Below are 19,690 nucleotides of genomic sequence, written 5' to 3'. Positions count from 1 at the left end.
TTATAGAAAAGTTTTAATGGTTAAAACATATTTGTTTAAGCTAGATTGACAAACAAGTTCTTTCAACTAATATATTAAACAATTTTGAGCCAGCTTCCTGAAACCAACCAGTACTGGTGTCATATGAAGAAACATGGTATTGACCCGATTATGGCTCAAACCCATGATCCCTGGGTTAAGAGGCAGACACCTTAACCATTAGGCCACTGCTCCCCTTAAAAATTTTTAATGTAGAGAGGTGAAACAGAAACTGAAATGTGATATAAATTATTTGCAACAAAGGAAGAGCAAATTAATCTATAGCTTTGCGTTCCCTTTTACAATGTATTTTGTCACAGAAAACAAGTTTAAAGCTTAAAAGTTTGAATAATTAATGCTTTTATTATTTATTTTAACAGATTGATCCAAAGGGTGGTTCTGTAATTGTTGGTTTTGAGGATGGTGTTGTGAGAGCTTTGGCAATAGGAAAGATCGACGAGGAGTCGACACGTAGAAAGAAGCATCATGAATTGTAGTATGGAACTTCTACAAGCATTCAAACCTCATAGCAAAGCTGTTACATCTATTGCTATGGCGCTCGCGGAGAAGTTCTTTGCTTCTGGGGTAAATTTTATTGTTACTTCCCTATATTGTGATAATGTACTTGACTCGCTTTGAATTAAGAACAGTCTTTTGTTGATTTTAGGGGTTTCAATATCGAAATAAGCTAAAATTGAGCACCTGACAGTATGGAACCCGGTCAGACTGCATATTTCTTAGGTCATGCTGGTTTGACTCTTTACAAGTTGCATAGTCAAGTTATGATTGCATTTAGTGCTGAAAAACTTCTTTGAGTAGTATATACTTTAAACAAAATTTCAATTTATGCATCTATATGTATATAACATATATATTTAAATGACATTTTTTATTTAGGTTTTCTATTATTTGAAAGTTTATTTGTATCTTTGATTATTTCAAAGTGTTATTCTGATATCTGCTAATACATGTATATGCTTTAAAGTACATGTGTATATAAATTTTTATAGCAATGACAAGACATTGTTTTATTTTTTTTTCAGAGCAGTGATGGTACAGTTTTCTTCATGAATATTGGCAAGACTTATGAGCCTATTGGTTTCACCAAGGTTGCTGGACCTGTCACAAAAGTGCAATGGTCTCCTGACAAATTTGTAAGTACTATAACTATTCATTATCTATTATTCTGAGATATGAATTTCATTTACATTTTATAGCTAAAAGATTTTATTGTCAGTTTTTTTCTATCCCGAATGTCTTTATAAAATTTAAAGTACTGCATTTTCCTTTTTTCTTTGCTAAAAAAACGAGAACTCTTACCAAAAATTTTTTTTTCATATTCCCAAAATTTTCTCCCCTTTATGTCTTTTTAGAACAAGGGTAAAAGTGCTTGTAATTTTTTGAAAAGGGGGTGGGTAAAAAGGAGAAAAGTGGGCCCGATGGAAAGGGGAAATTTGATAAAAGCTCATTCCTTTGAGATTAAAGGACTTAAGTCAAGGATATTCAAGTTTCAAAGTATCAAGTCAAGACTTAGGGTAAGTGGTTTCATTTTTTTGGTTCTTGACTGAATCTCAATTTTTTTAGTTTATACAAAATTTTAACCAATAATGGGTATATTTTACCTGAAACTTATAGTTGATATAGATATATTAACCAACATGGTGTTTTTGTTGTGATGTTCCCCCTTCTGAACTTTTTAATTTATAGAATTTATTTCAGTTAGATTGTACAGGAAGCTATAAGCATTATGCATATAAACAAACTCTAGAATCTGTTCCTCGGGGACCAACAACTAGTTATAAGATATGCATGTAATGTTTGTACACAGAGAAACAAAACTGTGTCCCATTAACTTTTTTTTGCTGTTTTATTACTTTCATTATTTTATTATTATTTAAACTATAGTGAAGAGGGCTTGAGAGAAAGCAAGAGAGAGAGAAGAAGAAGCTGCGATGAAGAGGAAAGAGGATAGAGGGGGCTAGAAACGAGTGCACGAGAAGAAAGGTTTGTATATCATGTATCAGTATTATTTCTATTTCAAAATGAATTATAACATTTTTCAGATTCCTTATTTATTTGTTGGAGAATTTTGGTAGACAATAATTTGAATATAATCAATAATAAACGTCATTATGTATTGTTTTACGCATATTTCTTATTATCTAGAGGAGAAGGTGACCGGGAGCGAGTGCATCCGTACATCCCGCTGAACCCAGTCCGTACTCACTGGCTCTATTCCGAACCTGGCAATTTTGGCTTCTATGGGTATACGACTTTTTATATGGTATTGAAATTAATACAAATGTGAATTGAATGGAATATCTAGCTTTATTACTTAATCATATGACTTTAAGAATATGCTGATATTGTATGATTTGTAAAATTAAAACTTTTAAACATAGTCATGAGTAAATTTATAGCAAGAAAATTTAATTTTGAGAATAAAAAAATCAAAGAATGAATCTTAAGGCTTTTCTCGATATTACTAGCTCATTATGATGACTTTGAAAGTGAAGTTTCACATTTTGTGTCCTCTGTTATGCCCCAAGGAAAGTATGTATACATTTGCAAGATCATAAAAAAAATTTTAATACCATACTTGTACTTTTTTTACAACACACATTTCGTATGACATTAAACACTGTTTTTGACATCACACAATGTATGTCATCACACAAGGTTTCTTACATCACAAGTAGGTATGGCATTATACACTAGGTTTTGTCATCTCACAAGACTTTTGACATGAGAGTACATACAACATATGACATCACACAAGGTTTCTGACATCAGATATAGGTATGACATCACACAAGGTTTCTGACATCATATCTAGGTATGACATCACAAAAGGTTTCTGACATCAGATATAGGTATGACATCACACAAGGTTTCTGACATCATATCTAGGTATGACATCACAAAAGGTTTCTGACATCAGTTGTAGGTATGACATCACAAAAGGTTTCTGACATCAGATGTAGGTATGTCATCAAAAAAGGTTTCTGACATCAGATGTAGGTATGTCATCAAAAAAGGTTTCTGACATCAGATGTAGGTATGTCATCAAAAAAGGTTTCTGACATCAGATGTAGGTAAGACACCACACAAGGTTTCTGACATCAGTTTAGGTATGTCATCAAAAAAGGTTTCTGACATCAGATGTAGGTATGTCATCAAAAAGGTTTCTGACATCAGATGTAGGTAAGACACCACACAAGGTTTCTGACATCAGTTGTAGGTATGTCATCAAAAAAGGTTTCTGACATCAGTTGTAGGTATGTCATCAAAAAAGGTTTCTGACATCATATCTAGATAAGAACACCACACAAGGTTTTGACATCAGATGTAGGTATGTCATCAAAAAAGGTTTCTGACATCAGATGTAGGTAAGACACCACACAAGGTTTCTGACATCAGTTGTAGTATGATGATATGTAGGTATGACATAAAAGTATAAAAAGTAAGTATGACATGACACTTCACATTTGTGTCTTTGTTTTAGGGAGAGCTTGCCGCTGGCCTAGCCTTGTATGGTGTGTTCGCCTAACGAGAACAGAAAGACACGAGAGAGGAAGGCGAAGTGTGATGAACCGATAAGCCATTACCTGTGGGGACTTCAGATGATGTACCCAATACTACTATTTCATTGGAGGGTAAATAATTGTTTTACTTTAGTCTCTGAAAATTATGAAAAATTAGATAAAAATATGGGATATCACAGATTAATCCGTAAGTAAAAGTCATTTTAGCTCGACATACGAAGTATATGGAGAGCCTGTCTTCGCGCCCGCGTCGGCGTTCCGGTCCGCTCCAGATTTTAGATTAAAGTGTTTGGTGCAGTAATATCGTTTCACTATAACTTTGTCTTCCTTAGGTTCCACTTCAAACTTCAATATATGTCCTTATCATCATCCCCATGTATATGTGACAAGGTTCTCTCTAGCCACCAATATTTTCAGATTTATCTCCCTTGAACTTAGAATTTTCCTTAAAAATACTATTTTTTACTGTTACTTCTTTATTCTTAAGGGATCAACCTCATACTTCAAATATATGTACCTTATCATCATCCCCATCTTATGTGACAAGGTTCATAACTCTAGCACCAAATATTTTCAGATTTATCTCCCCTTGAACTTAGATTTTCCTTAAAAAATACTATTTTTTTACTGTTTCTTTTATTTTCTTAAGGGATCAACCTCATACTTCAAATATATGTACCTTATCATCATCCCCATCTTATGTGACAAGGTTCATAACTCTAGCACCAATATTTTCAGATTTATCTCCCCTTGAACTTAGAATTTTCCTCAAAAATACTATTTCTTACTGTTTTCTTCTTTATTTCTTAAGGGATCAACCTCATACTTCAAATATATTTACGTTATCATCATCCCCATCTTATGTGACAAGGTTCATAACTCTAGCACAATATTTTTGATTTAGCTCCCTTTGAACTTAGAATTTTTCCATAAAAAATATTATTTTTTACTGTTACTTATTTATTTTTAAAGGGATAACTTATACTTCAAATATATTTACGTTATCACCATCCACATCTTATGTGACAAGGTTCATAACTCTAGCCACCAATATTGCAAGAATTATCTCTCCATAAACTTAGATTTTTTTACTAGAAAAATGTTATTTTTTATTGTAACTTTTTTATTTTTAAAGGTATCTACCTCAAACTTCAAATTACTTATTCCTTATCATCAATTACATTTTTATGTGACAATGTTTCATAACTCTTGAAGCAATATTTACAGATTTATCTGTCTTTGAACTTAGGATTTTCTTTAAGAAATATAATAACTTCTTTACTTTTTAAGGTATCTACTTCAAACTTCAAATATATATTTCTTATCATTACACACTGTTGTGTGCAATGTCTAATCTAGGTGACTATTTCTAGAATTATTCCCCTTTGATCTTGCGAATTATGTTACAAAATTCCTTTTTTTTTTCTATACTTATACTAATTATACTATGGATTTTTCTTTACTAGTTTTGTCCTCCTTTACTGCGTCCGTTTTAGTTATTTCGAGCTTTGCTGTCTCCTGTGAAGCTCTTGTTTTGTTGGAATTTTGGTAAATAAGCAGTTCTGGATAGTACGCTGCTTTAATGTATTTCTAATACTTATGCAACATTTTGTCAACCGTTTTCATGTCATTTTCAAGTTTAATTCTTTTTATGGAATGTTTATTACAGTAAGACGACAGCAAGCGTTGTTTGTATGGGAAGGTTCAGTTAGGATACAGAATCTCGAGAATGTTCAAGACCTGCTCTATTAGTACCATTCTGGTGTCTCAGTGTTCACGACAACTTTTAGGACATGTCCACAGTCTATGCGAGTTTCGATGTCCACGCTCTCTCTACTTGGAGCTGTGGTCAATTCTTCCCAATCTCTGTTCTGGACAGAAAATAGACCAGAAATTGTCCGAATAGCAAAACTTTGCCATTTGCAAGTGTGTAATTTATGCTATGTGAAAATATTTTACTTTTCGACTGATTTATATTTTATTTGAGTTAAACTATAATCTGACTTTAAAATGTATATCATTTGGTAGAGCTATGCTATTAGTGTTCGCTATACTTAATACAGTCGACAGTTAGTCAGAGTCGGTAATATCCAGATCAAGAAATTAAATTTTTTGATGTCACAAAGTAATAATAGATACAAACAGCTTAAAAGTACTTGTCTATTTAATTAATATTAATTGACATCCTGTGGCAGGTCACATTATTATTAATGCCATTATTTTTTTATACTTTAACTGTTTTATAATGTTTTACTTTGGTAAAGTATGTGTCATATGAAAACAGATTTTAACAGTAATCATAATAAATCTTTGAAAAGTAAATTATTTCATGTTATTAAGATAAAGATATATTTAATTTATTGTTTTATTTCAGAAACTTGATGAAACAAATTTACCAGATGATATTGAAGATCCAAAGGCTTACAGGTGATTTTTTTTCATTTGTTCTGTAGTCTAAGATTTGTTTTGATGTAATCAATAAGCAATTTTTCACTACATATAATTTAGATTATTGACAGGTGTGGAGAGGTTGTATGAAAATAGTTCCTGAAATTGACTGATTTGAGTTATGCAAATTTCCCATCATTTGTACGACATGATTTGAAGGTACTCATTTTCAGAAGTTATACTTAAAGCATGTCTCTTTTGTTGAAACATATCATCTATTGTGATAGATTCAACCCTGTTATAGCTTCTAACAATATTGAATGAATAACCTCTCAATTTTTATGAAAAAAAAGACTCTAATTTAAAGTAAAACTGGTCAAAAATCATGGAAGATAAGGTAACAGGACATTAGTTGTATGCTAAGCCATTCACCTTTGAAATTAAAAAGTGCCATTAATCTGAAAGAAACTGGTTTGAAATATGGAAACAGGAATTTAATATATACTTAAACAAATCATTATCTTAGTGAGGAAATATCATAAAAACTTAAATATCTTGTTATATAACAGTATTGAGGAGGCGAAACAGAAAGCAGAACATGATAAGATGATGAAGGAGGCAGAGGAGAAGAAACGTGAAGTACGACGACATGTCGCCAAGATGAGACGTATGTTTAAACAATTACTGGAACAGAACGACTCACTGCCCAAACATCTTAGACTACATAAAGATGTAAGTTTGTGTAATATTGTTATCAAGGAATGAAAATATTTTATTATTGCCCAGAAGAGTTGTGTCAAGTAATGTCATTTTTTCCAAATTGAAAAAGATATAATTTAAAGATGACAGCTTAGTCCCGCAAAAAATTGCTTTCAGTTAAATACTACAATGCTTTGAGGTGTTTTTTTCACTCACTGCCTTTTGCTTAAAGTAAGTTCAATGCAAAATTACATGTCTACGCAAACAATATAGAGTACCACCATATGCAGTCTCAACGAACTACTTTGCTACTCGACTTTATACTATGATATTTAAGTCCCCTCAAATTTCACAACAGACAGTTCCAAATACAAAACAGGACAAGTCCATTTCACAATTATAGGAGCATAAGAACTAAAAACTAAAATTTTGACTTATTTTAATGGTAGGAGTTTGAGATGGACAGAGAAATAAAGCTGGAGTTAGAACGTCACAAGACTGAGAAAATTGATGTTGTGAGGAAAGAACTGGCTTGGGAGTCTGAAAAACAAAGAATAGCCCTCGAGAAATTGAGGAAAAGGTAATCAGATATTTATCAAAAATGGTGTTTTTTTAGTATTTTAAAAGCTATGTTATGTAGAATGCTGCTGGCTGTGTGTGAAGTAGAAAAGTGAAATGTTAAATGTGTTTCATTTCTTTCAAAGGATATTTTAAAGTAGAAAAAAATTAGAAAGTCGTCATCTTTAAAAGTTGAAATTGTTTGTTTGACAGATACCCCTGGCAGAGTTTTTACAATGAAAACTTGTGGTTAAACTTATTGTACAACCCATTTTCTTCAAGCTGTTAACATGTGTTTACTTTTTTGTATAATTTGTATTTTGTTTTGTATCAAATATACTCTTTATGTTAAATGTACAAAGTCTACAGCAATAAAAATATGATTATAAAGATGAAAACTTTTCTTGAATTTTAATGATTCTGTAAATTCAATCTTCAGCACTATGGTCTTTCAACAAATATCTTGAAAATAAGACTATTTCCTATTCAGGTCACTTAATTTTGAAATATTTTATCTAAAATTTGACTAAAATATGCATGTTAATATTGTAGGTTTAAGGATGTAGTGGAATGTGATAGAATAGTTGTCAAGGCTTTTGAATCGGCACATGAAGTTGCAAGTTTCCGAGCATCAAAGCTCTCTGATGATTTCTACATTAAAAAAGCTGAGTTTGAGAGAAAGAGGACACAGTTAACCAAAGATGATATAACCAGGGATCCAACAAGAGACCTTCTTACAGGTAAACTAGTTTAGTATTTTTAACACAGGTGGTCTTTGTAGTAAGATATGTGGAGATCAAGTTATGGCTCAGATTTGATAAAAAAATTGAAAAAAAGTATATGGCGCCTTATTGATTAAAATTTTAATATTTAACCTGTGGTCATGCAGGAAAAAGTTAAATTCCTTGAAACGGCTCAGAAAAGTCAGGAAAAAATCCTTTTGCATTTTGTTTTGCCAAAACAGTGGGAGACACATGACCTGTTTAAATATAAAAATAATTTGCATCTATAATACAAGCAATATTTTGAAATGATCTAATTTTGGTTACAGGTGCTACTCGTATAACAGACAGCACTGGTCAGATAGGGGAGAAAGCCGAGGATCAGACAGGGGCCAAGGTCATCACCACACTGAAAGGTAGCATGGGGGAGAGAATTACTAAAGCTCTTTATAAAGTTGAAGAAAAGAAAAAGAAAAGAGCAGAGAGAAAAGCTCAGGTAAAAAAAGCATTTACTTTTGGTATGTTACACTCTTGTCAAGTATTTTAGGTTCTCAGTATTTAAGTTCTGAGTACTTGTATAGCCAGCCTAACTTGAACAAAATTTGAAGAAAAAAATCTTTGAATGCAGCTTGATAAATTTCCATCTGTTTACGTACTGAATAAACCTTGAAACAAGATGATCATGTTAAAAGTCTTGTTTTCTGAATTTACTTTGAGATCTTTGACCTTTTTGGGCAAATAAATTTTCTGTTCAGATAAATATATGTTGCCAGTTGTAGCTCTCTCCTTAGCTATGGAATTGTACTTTTCTGATATTGGACTAAGAAAATACATAATGTTATACAATCCAACAATATTATTTGGGGGGACTATTTGAATTAACTTTTTGAAGTAAAAAGGGTATTTAGCTTAGTTCTTTAAAATGTAAAATAAATGTTAAATAGGTAATGAAATAATCAATGTTTAATGTTATTACAGTGGGCAGAGTTATATGAGACAAAACCAGATGATGATTATGAGGACCCAGCTGATATATCTGCCATTAAAGAGGCTAAAGACAACATGGGAGACTATAAACTAAAGACGGCCAATGACTATGTTGTTCCTGACCATCTTAGAATGAATGTTGATAAAGCCAGGGGCAGGCTTCTGGTGCTCAAAGATTTGGTATGTTGTATGACATTTAAAAGCTGCAAAGTCATTTAATAGTGTTTACTGTGTATATAGTCGATGAAATTATAATATACTTAGATGCCATGTAATTTCATTTCTGTCACAAAAAAATTGTCTAAAATAAAGAATATAACTCTTTTAGGCAAATAGATGAAATTGAATTTTATTTATCAAAAAAAGTTTTAAAATCATCTAAAAATAAAAGAATGATAACTCTTTTAGGCAAATAGTAAATGAAATTATATTTTATTTAACAAAAAAAAGTTTAAACATCAACTTAAAAAAGAAAGAATGATAACTCTTCTCTTTTCAGCTGGGTTGAGCTAAAAACCAATTAATATGTTTACATTCAAGTCTTTAGATATACATGTATACTTGAGTATTGAATAAGATATTTTATGTTGATTTACCAAAAAAAAGCTACAAACTAAAAAAATCAATTCTATCTAACTTTGTTTGATTCTGTTATATTATAGATACATGAGAATAAATACGAGTTCAACCAGAGATTGTTGGCCATGCGTGACAAGAAGATACAAACTATTGAAGAGATAAAGGACCTCATAACAGAGCTTGAACTTGTTCATTCCAAGATGGAAGCTTCCCTGATCAAACCTGTACCACCAGTGCCTGTAATGCACCCTGACGAGATGCCTGAAAAGTAAGCTGTACAGAAAATATTTAATTGTTTTAAAGGGATATGAATATAGATGTCTTACTTAAGTCAGTAAGAAGAAATGTTTAACATGCTCAAAAAGATACTGCAAATGTTAGCTGGAAAATAAATGAAAAAAATTGCAGTCACTTGTAAAAGTGGATAAAGGGTGCTTTCAAGATTTGGATTGCTTATATATACTTTTGATTTTATGTTAAAAACAAGCATTGATGAAAGCACATGTACATAACAGCTTCAAAAAAAACCTTGTGTATGTCACTAGCATAATGTAAGGCAAACCTGTGTCATTTGACCAGACTATGATTGTTAATTTCTTTATATTAGAATTATATTTAAAACTTTACTTCTAAATTGAAGCAAGGCTAAACTTATTTGTTTGTTATTCTTATACAGCAATGAAAGGGTAAAAATGCAAGTTAATATGTCATGGAATCATTTATATTTTAGGAAGCTAGAATATACCCGCGAGACACTGGTTGCATTTAAGAAGGAGATGGCAGAGAAAGCTTCATCAAAGAAAGGTAACCAGGAGTCTGGAGGTTTCGGGGGATTCGGTGGCTTCGGTGGGGGTGCTGCACCGGACAAGAAAAGTGTAAGTTTGTACCAGAATCAGAATTAATTTTTTCCTCTTGATGGCAAATTTTGTAATATTATTTTTTTGGTTTTATTGATTTAAATTTTGCAATCCAAAGTTTTTACTTTTAAAGAATTTTTAATAATTAGGGGTGCAGTTTTGATGGAGTTTTAACGGTTTTATGTCAAAAGGACATAATTAAGTCTTAAGTTATTTTAAAGCAATATTAAGGAATAATTTCAAATGAAAAAAAATATGCTTAAAATGTTAATTTTAATGTTAGTTTTGCACTAAAAAGTGTGAATAGACCTTAGATTCAAGTGTCTGTTTTCATATTAAGATTGTTTAAATGTTTAATTTCATTGCACATAGTGTTAAAATGTTTAATTTCTTTGTACATAGAAAGAATTTTATTTTTTCAGGAATTACGAAGCAGCTCACCAACAATGACACACAAGCAATCAACCACGGTGAGTACAGCAAGAGCTGTAGATGACACTGACGCAAATATGGAAGGAGAAGAGGAAGAGTTGTCTCCCCTAGAAGCACAGATGAAACAAGCTGAAGTTATCCGGTAAATATTAGGAAACATTAGTAAAAATACTTTTTTTAGTGTTTTATCCAAAATCATATAAAATTCAGATGGTCTGAAATTTATCATAATTATTAATTATTTGTTGGAAAAAATAGATATTTACAGGGCTGTGAATAAAGTGTTGTCGCCTTTAATTAAAAAGTATATGCTATACTTACAAGTATTCAGTGGAATTCACATATTGTCATCCTTAGTGCAGTAACAGGTTAACTCCTAGTAAATCATATAGTATATGAGTTAACCCATTACTGCACTAAGTTGAAGATGTGATGTTATTGAAATAAATCAACATGATTTGCAGTCATGAATTAATAATACATCTGCTAGAAATAACTTTTTTGTCCTGCACTTTGCCTAATATAATATTTTTGTGTTGAACAGATTGACATATGAACAGGATAGATTGCTCAATCGTATTAATGAGCTTCTGAAGAACTTTGATGCTGAACTACGTCTTCTTCGTCATGATAAATTTAGATTAGACATTACAATGAAAAATGCTGACCTCAGGTAAAGTTCTGTTGCATGCTTTTGTATGTCTTTATTGCTGTTATATGAACGTCTCAGGATTCCTTATTACAATAAGAGATTTGAACCGCGTCACGACAAAACCAACATAGTGGGTTTGCGACCAGCATGGATCCAGACCAGCCTGCACATCCGCGCAGTCTGATCAGGATCTATGCTGTTAACTTACAAACACTATTACAAGTAGAGAAATTGATAGCGAACATCATGGATCCTGATCAGACTGCGCGGATGCGCAGGCTGGTCTGGATCCATGCTGGTCGCAAACCCAAAATGTTGGTTTTTTCGTGACGCGGCTCAATTTTGATATTTTAATTTGATATTCATGATTACATGTAGATTAAAATGTGCAAAAATTGCATAACTGTATTTTTTATCAATCTTTAGTTATCAAGTTCTGATATTGACCAAGAATCTTTTTTAATTAAATAACAATTAGTTTTCATTCCGATGCAATTTAAAATATTGTGTTGTGTTGCTAAAACTTAAAAACATTTCCATAGCAACCAAAATTTCACAATATTTTGTTGTTGCCATAGCTGCTTATAACTTGATGAATGTAACTTTCTAGAAATTTGGTAGTTTCTCAAATTTCTCATTTTATACCTATCATTCTTTACTTTTATCCTCATTATGTTAAGTACTGCAAGAAAACATGTGTACAGAGAAAGGCAACAAATTGAATTGGATTGACATTGATGTAACAAGTGTAATATTTAGACCATTTATAGTGGTAAATATATGGTATATAAAAAAGTATGTATTAAAATTTGTTGTTTATTTTTATCAGACAAGTGACATTGTTTGAAGAGTTGGTGTTACTGAAGGAGTATGAGAAGAGAGAAGATGTTCTGGCGGAGAAAGTTACCAATAAACAACAAGAGAAACTCGATATGCAGGCTAAGGTAGGTATTTGTTTCTAGTTCTCACAGTTCTCAATAAACACAGAAGTCCAAAATGAATCAGTTTCCAAAGAAACAATTTCCTTTTAGCTATATGTATATAAGACTTACATAGAAAAATACAGAACAAGGGTTATGCCTCGAGGCCAATGGAAACAAAGTTTAAACGAAAGTTACAGACTTGGTGTGAGAGATAGTGAAGTTAGTGATTCTGTCAGTCTAAATACTTTTAAGAGTTAAGAATTAAAATTGATCAATCAAAGTTTGTTTGTACCATGGAATTAAATGGGGAAACCCTACATTTGCCAAGTTTCTTGATAACATCTATTAACTTCATTTCTTCAGTAATGAAGTAAAAATCGCTGTTTTTTGTAGATTGTTGATGTAACATCTAAACTTGAAGTAAAGAAAAAGGATATAGAAAAGTTACAGGAGAGAGAAAAAGCTCTACATGCTCAGTTTGTAGCATCTCTTGGTGAAAACAACAAGTTTGGTGACTATCTTACCAAAGTATTCAAGAAAAGGATAAAGAGGTCAAAAAAGAAGGCTACTGAAGGAGATGATGATGATGAAGATAGTGATGAAGATTCAGATGATGATTCTGACTGGGATGAAGATGAGGATGATGATGAATCTGAGACTGGAGGTTATGACCTTGACATTTGTCCACCAGGATGTGATCAGGTATATATACAGTTCATTCTGTTTAAATTGATTTCACATTACTTTAATTAATTAATTTACCAGGGGCATCTGTGGCCAAGTAACATCAAACCACTTGCCACTCACTGCTGTACTTTCAAGCTGTGCAAGTGTTTTTGAATTTTTTATGTCAGAAAGTTATCCAGGTAGCTAATCTAACAATGTTTTCCTACTCAGGTGCCTGTTTGTTCCTGAAATAATGCACAGAGGGACACTTGAGGCCTTCCTCCACCAGTAAAGCTGGAAAGTCACCATATGTCCTGTACTGTGTTTGGTGGGACATTAAACCCTTTTTGAATTCACTCCTCAATGTACTTGTCTGTTGCTTTGAATAAAGCAATAGCTAAATTTTATACAAGATTCATTTCATTAATTTTGTTTATATTTGAGTAGTTCTATATTATAGTATAATTGATCTCCACAATGTTGTTTTTATAGTACAAAAAATATATGATTAACTGATACCTTTACTTTCAAAATTGTATATTGTTACAGCTTATCTTAAAACAAAAAGTTAGAGTCAACAAACTGCGAAATTACATCAAAAATGCCAAATTATCAATACCATGATCTTGTATAAAGTACATATTGCTCATACTTCTATACAATACATACATATATAGCAAGTTATGACTATTAGATTGTTCAGTCATGGTTTTGTTTGATCAATTATGGCTTAGTGTTTTAAGGCTCAGTACAATTACCACTTGCTTGAAACAATACTTTATAAATGATCATATATATTTCAGAATCTGTATGAAGCCACCTGTCAGTTACGTGAGAAGAGATTGGACATTGAAGAAGCTCTAGTTGAAGAGAAGAAAACAAATGATACCCTAAAGAAGGAACTTGATAGTTTCCATAAAAAGTCCAAGGTCATTGACAATGGATTGAAAACTGCTCAACAAGATCTTGAGGCATTCCAGGTTTGTGATTATTTGTTATTCCTGGTGTACAGCAGAAATATGTGTATGTTAAGGTATTGCAGAAAGGTGTCTTTGACATGTTTAAATTGACTCAATAAACGGGAAATAATGTAAAAATCAGTGTGAAGAACTGATGTTTCAATAAAATAATATGTCACAGTTACAGTCTTAGAACTACAATGCACCTTATAACACTCTAAGAAAGAAAGAAAGAATTAAGATGATTGTAGTAAAAACTTTTAGATGAAACAGTTTATATAATTTGTAATATAAATGTTCATATCTGGTATGGAAAGAACATTGCAAGCGTTTAAAGATAGGTAAAGCTTTTGTAGAAAAGAACCTATATAGCATGTCTAAAGTCTTTATAAGTAATGCATATAAAATACAAATACTATTGCTTTCTTGAAGTGAAATTAATTAAATGGACATTACAAATGTCAAGTATTAAACGTTTTGTTCCACTCAATCACAAATGTTTTTCTTCACAGCTTGAGAAACAGCAGAAGTTGAACGAGCTTGATGTTGTTGTATCACTCAAGTTACATCAAATACAGTACATGATAAACGGTATCCTACCACAGGACCTCGGCCAGACTCTTGTGTTCGAATCTAACGGTGTCACTAGACTACAACTTAGGATAAAGGAATTAGAACATGAAAAACATTCACAGAAAAAATATATGAGGTGTGTTTGTTGTTTTTCGCTTTATACAGTTGTGTATGGATTTAAAAGGAAAGATATTTTCTTTTTGTGAAAGGACAATAACCCTTTCTGATTGACATGAACCTTGGAAAATAGAAGATGATATAAGTTTTAAGCATAAGTCTTTCATTCGGTATTATATACTGATATAATTGTTGATGATTTGCAAATGATATAGATCTAGCTGATGATTGTTCAGTGTAAGAATCACAATGGCTTAGTCACTTTTAAAACTAAATGATGCCCAGACAGACCTGTCTTTATATGTATTTGAAATGAACTTGGATAAGAATGATACCTTGTCTGTGATATTTGATTTGAAAAAGTCAGAAAATATTTATTTTTTTTATAAAATTCAGAATATTTTAATTTCTGCAAATTTTAAAAGTTTTGATTCATGTTCTCTTTTCCTTTTGCGCGAAGAAGTAAAATAGAATATAATATCTGTAAAACAAACAATAGTCCGTATATTCCATTTAAATGGGACTGTTTTATATAACTTTGATTGACTCTTAAATTTTACGCTGTTCAATAACTCCGAAGGTCCAGAACTCATCCTTCGAATTTAGCATTTACTTTAATTTATTTTAATCGCTATATAATACATTTTTTCAGAGAATCTAAGAAGAAACATGTACAGTTGATAAAAGATCGTAAAATATTTGAAGCTAAGATGACTGAGATGGAGACAGACTGTGAGGAGATGATGGTCAGTAAGTTTGGCTGTGTTGTCGACATCGAGAAACTCGAGACCGTCACTGTTAACAGAAACATTGAAGAGCTCAAAGAAAAACTACGAATGACGGAAATCCAATGTGCTGAAGAAGTAACGGAATGGAATGTAAGTTCATTGAACACATGCTGGCTTTAGGAAATAATATTTATAGACTTATTTTGATTGAAAATACATAACTTTTGCGCAATAATTTTGACTGTTACACATTATTCAATCCAATTTGTTTCTTTGACATTGCCATGCTGTCAGGTTTTATTTTTTAGCAGTAGAATTACATGTACCTGTTCTTAGTGTTTAAGGTTTGCTTTTCGTTTCTGATTGGAGTTTCTGATTGGAGTTTCTGATTGAATTTGTCTCAAATTTTTCCGGTTTATTTGAAAACAGACACTTTTGTATAACTTTTACTAGATAAGTAATTGATACATCATAACGTTTATACAGGAATTGATATCTGAGAAGAAGAACCAGATTACAGATTTAATACGAGAAAATACAAAACGACTAAATCAACTTTCAAATTTATTGAACAACAAACATGGCTCGGAAGGGGCACTCGACTCAAGACAGAAAAATCTGGTAACTTATCCATTTATCATCATTTTTTAAAACTTTTTTTAAATGTCAAATTTATGGTGCAACATTTTAAGGCTGTTGTCAGAAAATAATTTTTTGGTTTGATACATGTTCTTCGCTACAACTGTGTGTGACGACCAAAAGGTAGCTATAAACACCCACGTATGTCAGTGGTCACACTAAGATGCTTGACCGAGCCAGAAATTTCAGAATTATATGGATAGTTGTCATGTGGCCATCAAATTGAGTTGCAATGTAAAAAACCAACATATGTTTCTAACATACACTATTATTGTTTCTCAGCAAGGAAATTGAAAGTTATGAAATTTGTAAAGTTCTCAATGCTATAGTTTATATAACATTTGAAAAAGATGAATAAACAAAAAAAGGAAGTAAATCAGTTTGATATTATACATGGTATAAAGATAAGATTCTGTACCAGCTTTGATTAAAAGTTAGTAAGTTTGTACAAATTATTATTTTACGGCAAGGTATTTTTTCAAACGTTTGATAATGTAAATATGCTAATGATTTATTGTAATATTGAATAGCTTAAGAAAGGGGTAAGTGGTTGCAAATTTGCTGCAAAGAGGAATGTGCATATCTTCGTATTTGATGCATTGCACAATTGCAACTTTGCTTTAGAGAATATCTTTATTACCATTGCATTGCACCTGCATATTTATTATATTGCAAAGGATAGTTTTTCTCAACTTCATGTGCAACGTTGCATTACACTGTTCATGTTCATTACATATATTCATTACGTCCAATAATTTTTCATATTAAAAATTCACATAACGGAATATTTCCTTGACCAACATTTAACATTTTTTTTCTGGACAAATGTGCATGCACTGAATGATTGAAATGTACACTGACATGCCTTTTGTTAAGTCAAGATGTCAGGTTTCTTCCGCAGGCACATGTACTAGGCGATATTTCTTTGGACTTATTTAATCTTGTTGCCACATTTAAAAGTTATTCTGGCAGCGTTCTAAAGAAGAAAGTTTAATGTCTTTAATTTGAATTTTGACAGATAGTTCATTGTTCAGCATTTGACTATTTTTGGCATGTCATAAAAAGTCATTGGTCATATATTCAAGGAATTGGGACAAAGCTAAACTATTTTTATCGCTAAAAACTTAAGTATTTTGTTTTCTAGTAATCATAATACATCTCTATGATGAGGTACTAGCATTAATATACAGAGATAAATCATTCCCACATCTATAAAAGATGAAATATACAAAGTTATATGTGTATTTCATAAAAAGCAGGTAGATAAAATAGCAGTGCAATAATTTTCTAGTTATTTATATATATTGTTAACATAGATAGTGCTTTCTTACAACAACTCATGAAAATTAATGATCTTATTACCGAGGCAGGCGGTCAATGATTATTTAGTTTGCGTAATACAGAGCTTTACTGAGTTATCAGAACTTTTTATTCAAGTTATTGATTCGTTAAAATTGCTTTATTCAAATCGTTACCTATAAATATTTTGAATGGTGCTTTTGAAGTTGATTGTTAAGCAATACTATTTAGCAAAAGCTATTTACAGTTGAAACTGTAATGGAAATGTTAAGAATATGGAGATTTATTTTGTTATAGAATGTTTTCATCTCCAAATTAAACGTACTGTATCTCGATTGAAAAAGTATTATCTTTGTGCATTACAAATGTTACGTGGAAACTACGTTTGACCTTAGCAGTGTCTTTTTAGCTTACAAATTCAAGTTTGATATTCAAATGGCGGTTGAACTGATATTGTTACATTAACAGTATTGTAAGACCTCCACAGTATTGTTTGACCTTCATAATGTAGTTTGGCCTGAAAAGTACCAGTCTCTTTGGGAAAAAAAGAAATGAAATAAGACACGTTTAAAAGATAAACATGATTTCTTACAATTTGTATTATTTTGTTCAAAATATTAAAAATGTAACTGTTACATCATAACAATTATAAATATTTACATATATGTTATAGGGTGAGGAGTACTCGGGTGCCCGCAAAGCTGATGTGCGTGAGAAACAGCGCTTGATTCAGCTTGTACAACTTCAAGCACAAGAAATTGACGCCCTCAAGGAGGAGATTATGTTGCTATCCCGTAAAGGCGGGCACATCCTGCCACCCGCCCAACCCCCTCTTCCACAGAGCCCAAATATGAGAACACTTAGTAATTAAATTGTGATAGAGTGTGACAGTTTGGATGATGTTTTAGTCATTAAAGTAAAGAAAGAAGAAAAAAAAAAAAACAGAATTATTTTCTATGCGTTGTTAAAACAAATTTTATACAATTATCATGTGACCAGAAATTTAATTTAATATGTTTAATTTGAAAAACATTTGTTGACTTACAAATATTACAGTATTTCTTTGGAAGTTTGTGAAGATATAGAGAAACAAATGAATAGAATGCGTTGTAAAAAGTTTTGTAGAACTAAAATTTAGATGTATGTTATTGAACAGTTATTGATCAACAGTCATAAATTAAAAAGTACAACCTTATTTCATGTCCCATTACAAAATAACTATTTTTGTTATCAACGTAATTATTCAGTCTTTTCAAGAATTCTTTATGGAAATATTATGTTACTGTACTTTATGTCTTAAATTGTCTTTATGTCTTGAAAAAACTTTTATTGTCACAAATCCGTCCAAATCTTTCTTTTGTTGCTGAGGAAATACATGGAGAGAAGTGTCAACATATCATGTCTGAAGTCAATGTTGATTTTCTTCATTTTCTTACAGTTTATTTGAATGTCTGTGATATCTATGTACAAGTATTGTTTGAATATTGTCAAACGAATTATTTTATATTGTGATAATAAATAAAACTATTTGCTGTCGAGTAACTATATTTATTATTATTAAAATTGAAAACTTTGAAGCTTGGTGTTTGTTTGATTATTTTATGTTCAATGATAGAGGGTGTCTATGGCCGAACGGTTAAGCCGTTGACTTCAAAGCACTTGCCCCTCATCGCTGTGGGTTCGGATTCTTTCATTTGAAAAAGCTCTCCAGCTAGCTAACAGAACGTCGGTGGTTCTACTCGGGTGCCCGTCCGTTCGTGCACGGAATAATGCACGGAAGTGCACTTGAGGTCAACCTCTACCAATAAAACTGGAAAGTTGCAATATGACTTATACTGTGTTGGTGCGACATGAACCCAACCAATGAAAAATAAATAAATAAAAATCAATGATAAAGCATTTAGACATCAATGTTATACCAAAGTAATTGCCGATCCCATTCATGGTTGGAATTCAAATTACATGTAGGAATGATATTTTGAAAAAATACTTAATTATTCTTTTTGTAACATTTTATGGGGTTTTTTTATCAATAATAATTTGACATAACGGCACTGTAACTTTTTTAAATTCTTGGCTATTTGTGACGCAGAAAATAAACTGATCGGAGTATAATTTAATGTAAACCTCAATTACAGCACAAGGCAGTTTATATTCTGAATCAATGAAAACTTACAGGTTATTTTGTGTAATAATTAAGATTTTGCAAAATACATGTATAATTGTTTTATCTACATGTACCACTTAAACCCCTGCCATTTAGCAATGAGACGAGATGACTTGTATTTCCTATATATATTAGTGTGTTGTATTCCTGCCATAGTTGTGTAAATATCACACGTGAATATC

At 31.5% G+C, this 19,690-nt stretch overlaps 1 protein-coding gene across 1 annotated transcript in view; it reads left to right on the top strand.

Moving 5' to 3' along the window:
• Positions 1 to 18,918, top strand: part of LOC132713358 (cilia- and flagella-associated protein 44-like) — a 30,784-nt gene extending 11,866 nt beyond the window's left edge. The window contains 21 exon segments of the mRNA XM_060695922.1: positions 399 to 512; positions 514 to 603; positions 1,062 to 1,172; positions 1,392 to 1,553; positions 5,938 to 5,990; positions 6,521 to 6,683; positions 7,100 to 7,230; positions 7,761 to 7,948; positions 8,260 to 8,426; positions 8,909 to 9,097; positions 9,580 to 9,764; positions 10,227 to 10,371; positions 10,776 to 10,927; positions 11,330 to 11,458; positions 12,267 to 12,381; positions 12,754 to 13,062; positions 13,830 to 14,006; positions 14,498 to 14,694; positions 15,328 to 15,553; positions 15,890 to 16,024; positions 18,015 to 18,918. Of these exon segments, the coding sequence (XP_060551905.1) occupies positions 399 to 512; positions 514 to 603; positions 1,062 to 1,172; positions 1,392 to 1,553; positions 5,938 to 5,990; positions 6,521 to 6,683; positions 7,100 to 7,230; positions 7,761 to 7,948; positions 8,260 to 8,426; positions 8,909 to 9,097; positions 9,580 to 9,764; positions 10,227 to 10,371; positions 10,776 to 10,927; positions 11,330 to 11,458; positions 12,267 to 12,381; positions 12,754 to 13,062; positions 13,830 to 14,006; positions 14,498 to 14,694; positions 15,328 to 15,553; positions 15,890 to 16,024; positions 18,015 to 18,212 (3,336 nt within the window). The 3' untranslated portion in view covers positions 18,213 to 18,918.
• Positions 18,919 to 19,690: the final 772 nt, after the last annotated feature.

The sequence above is a fragment of the Ruditapes philippinarum genome, unplaced genomic scaffold, assembly GCF_026571515.1.
Source record: "Ruditapes philippinarum isolate M1 unplaced genomic scaffold, ASM2657151v2 ctg3748_1_1_1_1, whole genome shotgun sequence".
Lineage (NCBI taxonomy): Eukaryota > Metazoa > Mollusca > Bivalvia > Venerida > Veneridae > Ruditapes > Ruditapes philippinarum.
This window is presented reverse-complemented; position numbering and strand designations above follow the sequence as displayed.